The 9751-nt window shown below is 48.9% G+C and overlaps 1 protein-coding gene across 3 annotated transcripts in view; it reads right to left on the reverse strand.

Moving 5' to 3' along the window:
- Positions 1-8831, reverse strand: part of MKS1 (MKS transition zone complex subunit 1) — a 12434-nt gene extending 3603 nt beyond the window's left edge. For all 3 annotated transcript variants that reach the window (XM_081805275.1, XM_081805272.1, XM_081805273.1), the window contains exons 1-11: positions 8710-8831; positions 8201-8310; positions 6926-6996; positions 6130-6285; positions 4818-4915; positions 4514-4642; positions 4139-4243; positions 3157-3265; positions 2572-2628; positions 1014-1056; positions 690-755 (exon numbers count right to left, since the gene is read on the reverse strand). In XM_081805275.1, the coding sequence (XP_081661401.1) occupies positions 690-755; positions 1014-1056; positions 2572-2628; positions 3157-3265; positions 4139-4243; positions 4514-4642; positions 4818-4915; positions 6130-6285; positions 6926-6996; positions 8201-8310; positions 8710-8789 (1024 nt within the window). In that variant the 5' untranslated portion in view covers positions 8790-8831. The remainder of the gene's footprint in view (positions 1-689; positions 756-1013; positions 1057-2571; positions 2629-3156; positions 3266-4138; positions 4244-4513; positions 4643-4817; positions 4916-6129; positions 6286-6925; positions 6997-8200; positions 8311-8709) is intronic.
- Positions 8832-9751: the final 920 nt, after the last annotated feature.

A 9751-nucleotide genomic window follows, 5' to 3' on the forward strand; every position in this document is an offset into this window, starting at 1 on the left:
ATCTTTGGAAGACAGAGCCGACAGGAACTGCTGATGGAATGACTGGCCGTAGGGAGCTAGAGAAAGTGAGGAATCAAGGGTGTCTCCTCGGTTTTTGGCAGCAGCAACTAAGTAAATGACATTGCCATGTCCCTTAGGGAAGACCATGAGGGCAGGTCTGACGCAGGAGGGAGGATCAATAGTCCTTTGGGTCATGTTAGGCAGGAATGACAACTGGATATGAGCCTAGAGTTCGGGGGAAAGGCCAAGGCGAGAGAGGAATCTAGAGGTCTGAGACATATACGTAGTATTCAAGCCATAGGATGGATGGGACCACCTAGAAAAACTATAGAGAGGGAGTAATAGGAGGCCCAGGCCCAGCCCTGGACACTCTAAAGCTTTGAGACCAACAGATAAGCCAACAGCCAAGGGGAATGATGAGCCACTAATAAGAGCAAAGAGAAGAGTGTGGGGCCAGAAGCCAAGAGGAGAGTTCCAGTGAGGAAACGTGAGCTGTGCCACGTGCTTCTGAGAGGTCATGTAGGGTGAATGCAGAGGTGTCACCACAGGACTTGACAACTTGAAAGTGATCTATGACCTTGAAAAGGACAGTCCCAATATCTTTGAAAAAAGTGGGGAAGCTGACTTTCTAGAATGCCTCTAGAAAGCTGTCAGAATGGGTATAAAGGAGACTTAGGAATACTACTTACTTGTGGTTGGCAATTCCACAAAGAAGTGGATGTAGAGATTGTCATACTCATAGCCTTGCGCTGAAACTAAGAAAACAAGAAACGACTTCAGCTTATTCTCCTGCCACCCTTAGCACCCAACCCCGTCCTGAAAGGCCTACATCCTCCGGGAGCAAGTCCCTTGAGCGCCAGGAACTCCCTGCGCTTCCAGGAAAGCCTCATGACTGTGTTTCCCAAGTAGGGCAGACAAACCAGAGCCTCCACCGGGGTGCAGCGGGTTACCTCGCAGCTCTGTCGCGGCACCTGCCCAAGCATCAAGGGATCTCTGTCTGGCAAGGCACTTACCTACCTCTCCATTTACAAAGAGCCGGAGGGCACCTGGGACAGTCTAAGGAAGAGAGAAATGGGCCAGGATCAGGAGTCAGGAGGTCTGGGGTAGTCAGCACTCGTCCTCCAGCGCGCCCACCAATCCCCGGAAGACCCGGCACCGGCGGCCAGATCTGCGCGCGAGGCCATTGCGCGTCCTCCGCAGCCCCGGCCCCCGCCCCGACCCCTCTCCACCGAGCTGTCTCCTTCATTTCTCAAGTTTGTAACAGCAAAAAAAGTACATAACTTAAAGGGTGAGGTGGGCAACGAAGCACAGAGAGTTTACAAGAAGAGCCAAGGGAAGTAAGCACAGCTGCCCTTTACCAACAGTGGGATGCTGGGGGCCCGTTCCCTTTAGGTGCCTGAGGTCAAGGAACTAGGGAGTTTCCTTTTTAATTACTTGTTTTCTCATCTAACTTTTTAACACTGCACATGTGCTGCTGATGCAATACAAAAATAATGAATTTTTTTTAAAGAGAGAGGGAAACCGCTGAGTAATCCTATGCTTGTCTCCTGATCGAGGAATGGAACTGCTGGAATAAGGGAAGACAAAGAACAGGACCACAGAATAACTGACAGAAATTATTTTGTTTTGTTTGTGTAAGAGCTAAACTATTTAACAAACAGAAATGATGCCCCTTCTCTCTCTATGGGGCACTTAGGAAAAATATCCACATGAAGAGTGAGGAAGACCTTGAGCATCTTTTTATTTTTTTAAATTAATTATAAAGTAATATGTGAATGCATTACCACTGATAAAAATTGAAAACAACTAAGTTTAGGGAATAAAGAGTAAACATCTCTGACATATCCCTCTCACCATCCAATACCCATCTACCTTCCCAACCCCACCCCCACCCCCGAGAAAGCCATCCACAGCACGTGTGTGCCCTTTTAGACCTTTTTCACTGACATTTTCTTTTTCGTTAACAGCTCTCTGTCAATATGCTATATTTAATTTTATTATTTTTTTTAGAGAGAGAGCATGCACGAGTGAGGGGGTGTGGGGGGGAGGCATAGAGGGAGAAGATCTCAAGCAGACTCCTTGCTGAGCATGGAGCCCAACACCAGGCTCAGTCTCATGACCCTGAGATCACAACCTGAGCTGAAATCAAGAGTTGGAGGCTGGGTGCCTGCGTGGCTCAGTCGTTAAACGTCTGCCTTCGGCTCAGGTCATGATCCCAGGGTCCTGGGATCGAGTCCCACATTGGGCTTCCTGCTCAGTGGGAAGCCTGCTTCTCCCTCTCCCACTCCCCCTGCTTGTGTTCCTGCTCTCGCTGTCTCTCTCTCTGTCAAATAAATAAATAAAATCTTTAAAAAAAAAAAAAAAAAGAGTTGGAGGCTTCACTGACTCAGTCACCCAGGCACTCCTGCTATATTTTATAACACATAATAAGAACTATGCTCTATATGCTAGTCTCTGATTTCCTTCTGACATAAAGACTATGTCCTTTAAGAGAGGTGCTATTACTCAGCCATAGTCCGAATGCTCTGCCTAAAGCTGGCTCGCGGTGCTGCAGGAAACCAAGCCACTCACCATCTCAAAGTCTGTGCCCACGAGGCTGCTGAGATACTCCTTGTGCCGGCCATAAAGCTGAGGAAACAAACCATATGCAAACTCAAGATGCAACCCCAGCCAGCCCAGGGTCAGTTCTAAATGGGAGGGAGAAAAGACGCTGTAACGGGAAATGCGACAGAGAGCTGGAGGCCGAAGCATCCAAGCCACCTACATTTTAAAGTAAAGCACAGAGGCTCTGGAGTCTGCTGGTCTGGGACCCAGTCCCGTCTCTTGCACTTACAAGCCCCATGACCTTGCTTAGCTTTTCAATCTCAGTTTCCTCATTTATAAAATGGTAATAACAAAAGTATTCACCTCAAAGTGATGAAATAAAGTACGTGATAGGCCTTACAGAGCATGGTAAATGCTCAAATAAATGGTCATTGTAATTATTATTATGTTAGAGTATGATCAAAAGCTTCGGTCTGATATGTCAGCAATGCATCCTGTATCAGGAGAGGGCCAGTAAGAAAGACCCTGCAACTGCGGATATCAACCTCGGACATGGTCTCAGCTCCCAGGCTCCCAGGCTCATCCCTGCACTCAGAAGGAAGTTGCTCTCACATCCTTGAACACGCGCTGCTCCCGCTCCTCCTCCTCCGGCCGCGCGAGGGAGGACACGCTGTCCACCGTATACTTCCACAGCTCCTGCTTCTCCCCCTCGGTCTCCATTCTGTAAGGTCAAAGCCACAAAAAAGACCAACTCTGATAAGAAGAGATGCGTCTCTCCAGACCTAGCCCAGGGATAAACCACCATTGGCCATACACCTCGCTCGAAGCAAACGAGGACGAAAGTGGCCAGAACGATGAGCAGGTGAGGGAAACAAAGTGGAAAAGCAGAAAGGGCATTAGAGTGGACATGGAGCATAGGTTTGGGGCCCATTTCTGCCTCAAAGTCATGGGGAAACCCTAAAGCACAACATTCCTGGCACCCAGTTCTCTCGCCTGAAAAACAGACAGGTAGGCTTAGGTCATTTCTAACTATAGTTCTCTCACTGTAAGACACAGAGGTAGGAACAGTCAGGCCAGGGGCGCCTGGGTGGCTCAGTCGTTAAGCGTCTGCCTTCGGCTCAGGTCATGATCCCAGGGTCCTGGGATCAAGGCCCACATCGGGCTCCCTGCTCTGCGGGAAGCCTGCTTCTCCCTCTCCCATTCCCCCTGCTTGTGTTCCCTCTCTCGCTGTGTCTGTCAAATAAATAAATAAAATCTTAAAAAAAAAAAAAAGCAACAGTCAGGCCAGAGGAAGAGATCCGCCTGAGCTCATCCCGCCCTGTTCTGGCCGGTCCCTACAGGCAGCAGCACAGAGAATTATTTTCACTTAACTACACCACTGAAGTTAGCCCTTTCAAATTGGTATAGCTGCCCACTTTCTGAGAACAGAGTCCCCAGGATCCTAAGGGTCTGTTATAAAACAGAATATGAACCACTGGCTGGGAATTTAGAAACCAAGGCAGATGAAGGACTTTCTCAGAATCTCCTCAACTCGGGGCAAGAAGTGAAGCCAAGGGAAGGAATACCATTCCCCCTCCCCCTTTCTTCCTCTCACCTGTAGGGTCCTTTGAGGCCGGTGAAGTCAGGTTTTACTGTGATCACACCATTGCTGTCCACTTTCAGAGTACAGAGGACATGTTCATACTTCTTATAGCCAAGCCTAGACACCAGGAAATCAACACCCAGGTTCAGGACCGCTGGTCCCGCTAACCAGAGAGAGGAAGAGGTAGTCAGCCCACGTCAGGGGAGAGGACAGAGGCTATAGTGAGAATTGTCATAGTCAAATTACCTTTTTCTGAGGACGACTGAGAAGAAAAAGAAGAAATAGTCCCTCCCTCGCGCATTCCCCAGGGGGACTACAACAGGGTAGGTGATGGGTGACGGGGGAAGAGGAGGAGGATCTGAGCTGGGCGGTGAGGGCCTCACTCACTTCCCATAGGGCCCCAGGTCTGCCATGATGTACATTGTCTGAAGAGGGGTGTTGATGACATGGTTGTTCCTGACAAACTCTTCTGAGGGTTCCCAGGTGACAATTCGTGACTTGAGGATGCCACCTTCCCTGGAAGACACCACAGGAAGGTGGCACCCCCTGAAAAGCCCAAAGAAGGCACCTGGGGGAGCACACCCAGGGGAGGCCTCCTGCAGAACGGGAAGCTCGAGGTGGCAGACATACCCAGACACTGGCCTGGAAGGACTATGAAGTCCCCCCCAACCCCCTACTCATTTACACTCACATCCCTCGCCTGTCCTGCCGTCGCCGCCTGACATTGGCCATTCGTTCGACCAAGAATGATGGCACCTCCCGGGCTGCGGTGGTCATTTTCTGACAGTGCTAGGAAAAGAGAGCAGCCCTGTGTGACCCATCTGGTCAGGGCCCCGTGGGATCAGGTACTGAGGCAAGTCTTGCTTCTGAAACCCCATCTGGGACCTGAATCTAACAGGCCACAGCCACCTCACAGTTATACATGTCCGGGGAGGGAAGCAGGGGCACAAAGAAGCCAGAGAAGATTCCTACCATGCCTTGGTTTGTTCCAAGATTTTGGCAGCACCTTCTCCTTCAGAAATGAGTTTATTTGTGCTAACGTTACAATGAGTCTGCAGAAGCACCTGGTGGCGCAGTCGGTTGAGTGTCTGACCCTTGGTTTCGCCTCAGGTCATGATCTTGGGGTCCTGGGATCGTGCCCCTCGTCGGGCTCCACGCTCAGCGCTGAGTCTGCTGGAGATTTTTTTCTCTCCCTCTGCCCCTTCCCCACAATGCGTGCACTCACTCTCTCAAATAAATCTTTTTAAAAAAATAAGATGAGTCTGCAATCTCTGAGTACATACCAACAAAAAGTTGGGTGGGCGTGCCTGGTAGATGGTGATGTTACCAGGTACTTGGAAGATGCCAAATGGGATACAAAGTATCCTGTGAAAAGTCCTCCCATGGGTACTTCAGCACTAACTAATTTCATTTACTTTTCTAAAACAGAAAACCCGAATTTTATATGCTACCAACCCAGAGCTTTCCTAGCATAAGCATCAATCTTTCAAAAACACTCATTTAATACCTGCTCCTTGCAGAGCTACAAAGGTCACAGACAAAAATCAGAAAATGCAGGCCCTACTCTCAAGGAGTTTAAAATCTCCCTAGGAAAGAACAAGTCATACAGGGACTGAGGCAAATATAAGGGTATGGGAGCACAGGCGAACCCATAGACTCAGAGTTGTGGTTGCATCCCCTGATGAGTTTTATCTAGATGGTTCGAGACTCCACCCAGCTGTCTCATCTCATGATGCATGGAGGAAGTCTTGTCCCGGTCTCTAGTCTGCCTGCCATGAGAGACACAGCCCACTCCCCCAGGCCCTCCAGCAGGTGGAAAAGCAGCACCAGCCATGCCACCTGAAGGCCACGCCCGCTCCACTCCAGCTGGGCCGCCAGCAGCACAAGGCAGTTCCTAGATAGGCTGTCTGTCTGAACAGGCTTCTGGTTTAACACACAGAACCCAGAGGCCAGAAAGCTAGGGGAGGGAAAGGAAGCTCTGAGGCTCCAGGAAAAAAAAATACCTCCTCCACATTGGTGTATCTGTCAGAGTCCGTGTAGGTAAAAATTCGTCGGTTCTTCCTGCCACCCGAATCCTCCAGCTTCAGGATCTCTTGACGGTACTGGTGATCCAAAGGGCTCTGACAGGCTGCTTCATTTCGGTACAGATCTACTTCAAACTGAGGTCACAAGGACACAGAGATCTACTGAGAATATGTCAAACTTTTTTCTTGTAACTGTTTCATCAAATCAGTTCCATAGAGCTGATGCAATTTGGCATGTTTCCATAGCCAACTTCCACTTATCTGAACTGACTGAGGGCAGGGGATCCAAAGAATGTTAGAGCTAAAGGGAACCAGAGTGAGAGTCTAACCCAACTCTGCTGTTAGAGATGGCAGATTTCACCCAGAGGTGAAAAGTGTTTTACCCAGGATCATAAAACTGGGTAGTGTCAGTCACTATGCTATACTGCCCTTTAAACACAACAGAGGGGTGGGGCGCCTGCTCAGTTGGTCTTTGGCTCAGGTCATGATCTCAGGGACCTATGATCGAGCCCTGTGTTGGGCTCCCTGCTCTGCGGACAGTCTGCTTCTCCCTCTTCCTCTGCCCCTCCCCCCAGCTCATGCTCTCTCTCTCTCTCTCAAATAAATGGATAAAATTAAAAAAAAAAAAAAAAACACAACAGGGGAAAGTATAAACTGCTATAACTTTCTGGAAATCAGTTAGGCGATATGTACCAGGAATCCTTCCCTGCTACCAGCCAGGTGGAGGTGGAGCCAGTGGAGGTAAACTGGATGGAGAAGTGGCACATGGGCTCACCTGGCTAAAGAGCTTCTCCTGCCACCCAATCACGACCTCTTCCTCTTCCTCTTGCTCTGAGCGGTGTCCACCTCCAAAGACCACAGAGTGAGTCAAACTTTTGAGTCAAATTGGCACCACTTCTTGCTCTGTGATTGGTAATAACCCAAGTCCCTGCTCTAATATTTCCCACAAAATCAGCTGGAGTTTGGGGATTTATTAAGCACTCACTCTAAACAAAGGTTAGAGAGGCTGTGCATATATGTAGAAGCCAGGATTAGGACCCAAGAAGTCTTAATTACTACTCTAATTTGAATAAAAGGAAGTCATGGCTCCCAGGAATTAATCTAATTCAGTGCCAGGAGTCAAATTCAGGATATAGGCTAAATAGCTCTTCCTCAATCCCAACTGTCCACATTTGCTAGAAAAACACCCTGGCGTTCTTGTCTTTACTGTTCATGAAGCCATATGTCTAGAACCACAAGCACTGTAACCTTAGGAGACCAAGTACCAGAAGAGAAGAGGAAAGGCAAATGAATTATTAAAGAACCAAATCGAATACACTCTTGGCTGAGTATGCCTTTTTGAGACACATGCTTCATAACCCACCAGCCCACACTCTTGCCAGGGAATATATCTGAACAGATAAAACAAATGCAGAGAGACTAGTGATTTAACACAAACACGCTGTCCTCTCTTTCTCATTCTCTGGCTTCTGAGACAAGGAAACTGCGAAAGCACAGTTGATGTTAATATGTACCTTTTTCAAGCAGACCCCAATTTTAAAATTGTTTTAAGTAGTGTGCATAAATATATATACATATTTAAAGTAACATATACTATATACATGTATATAGTATACACACACTATGTATATATGTATGTATAGTACATACATATATGTATAGTATACACATACATTAGGAGTTGGGAGCATATTTTCTCTTAGGAAAAAATGCCACAATCGGTATTTAGTTTGCCAGGCAGATTTTTAACATATCAAAAGTATAGTCTTTTGTTATTTTACAACATTTGACCACAGTCTGGATCAGTTCCTGATGGCAAGAATCATGTCTTGATCAATTTTCTTAACACAACATAATGGAGTAGTTAAAATTGCTTGGGATCAAATCCTTGCTTCAACATATACCAGCCATGTGACCCTGGGCAAGGAACCCAACCTCTCTATGCCTTTTCGCAGACTACAAATCTGGGTCTACTCTGTCTTAAAAGGCAACTACCGCCCCAGGCCCTTCCCCAGGTCCCCAAGAGGCCGCATCACCACCATACACCCACTGGCGGTTGGGTGAGGCCTAAAAGTGGCCAAGTCTATGAGGTCTTTCCCAGGCTGGGCAGCAGGCTGGTAACGGAGGAAGTTGCTGGATGTGATTCTTTGCAGGTGGACCCTGTCAGGAAAAGAAAAGCCCGGAATACTCATTACAAGACACACAATCTGAAGATGAACACAGAGCAAAGATGGGGGAAACAAAAGAAAGAAGGTGGGGCTACCAAGGTGTGTTGGGTGCACGTGCGCGCGGCCGGGGGTCTTAAGGGGAAGAGTGCGGGTAAGTGTATTGGGTACAGAGCTCTGAGGAATTTGAGACGGGCAGAGACTTGAAAAGGGCGTGGGTAGGTCTGGAAGCCGTGAGTGGAGAGGGTTGAGGGTAGTGAGGGAGACGCGGGGAGACCAGGAGGCAGAGATCAGGGTTGAAAGCGCAAGTGGGGACTCAGCAAACAAGAAGTGAGGTTCAGGCTCGAATTATCTGAGAGCATGAAAGCACAGGACTCTGGGACGATGCGACTACCGGAGGCGCAAGTTGCGCACGGGGTCCCGGGAGCGATACACAGCCTCCCCGGTGTCAGTGCTCCAGACCGTCTCCGCCATGACAGCTGCGACTCGCCGCGACAGCGCCGGAAAGCGCACCGCCCCCAGTTCCCCTGGCAACAGGGACGCGGGGTTCGGGAGGCGGCCGAGGTGCTGCGCGCGCAGCCTAGGGTTCCCGGCACTGCGCCGCCGCAGCGCGCCCGAAGCGGGCCCGGCCATGGCAGGGCGCCTAAGCGCGGTCAGGTTGGGGTACTGCGGGGTCACCGCTTACAACGTGTGCGACAAAGCTCGCTCACACGCAAGACCGGACTTGATGCACTTTACAAATGAGGGAACCAAGGCAGCGCCATCGGCCCCTTTCATGTAGATCGATGGGGACAGGACCCAGGTGACCTGAGTCCTGGATTCGCCTTTTCTCACCACGCCACACTGCCTTCCACTGAATGCTCAGAAACCTTGCCCTGAAAATCGGTGGATGTGACTCACAGAATGCACCCATTCTTCCCAAAGGAATCAGGGAAGGCGTTGGCGCTTATTCAGACATGAAAATATATTCTTGGAAGAAAACAAAAAAAGTGTCAGGAGTTATTAGTCCTTGTGTTGGTATTCACTGAGCCAGAGGAAGAAGAAACAAGGAAGCTAACAGTAAGGAAGGAAAATTTGTTATTATTGAATTTGTTATTATTGAAGGGTTTTTCCCCCTGTATGTGTCAGTTCCGGATTTTTAAGCCACCTTAAGATACTCTACTGGCCTCCTGAAAAGTCAACAAAGTGCTATTCAGAAGTCATGCTTCATTGGACTGTCAAAGCAAGTCTCATCATAACCTGGAGTCTGGCTCCCTGGCACCTTGGGGTATGTCAACAGTTACCAGCCTTTGACATTTGTCACTCCCTCAAGAGAGTAAGCAGTTGTCCTCTGAACTCAGTAATCTCATGCCAGTTTGATTATATGGCATTGGGAGTCCTGGGCAGCACGGCTGCTGTTGTGTAACACCAAGGACTCACCGTAATAAGAGCGCCAT

This window comes from Leptonychotes weddellii, chromosome 15 (assembly GCF_054177405.1).
Source record: "Leptonychotes weddellii isolate Sample4059 chromosome 15, ASM5417740v2, whole genome shotgun sequence".
NCBI classification, from domain to species: Eukaryota; Metazoa; Chordata; class Mammalia; order Carnivora; family Phocidae; genus Leptonychotes; species Leptonychotes weddellii.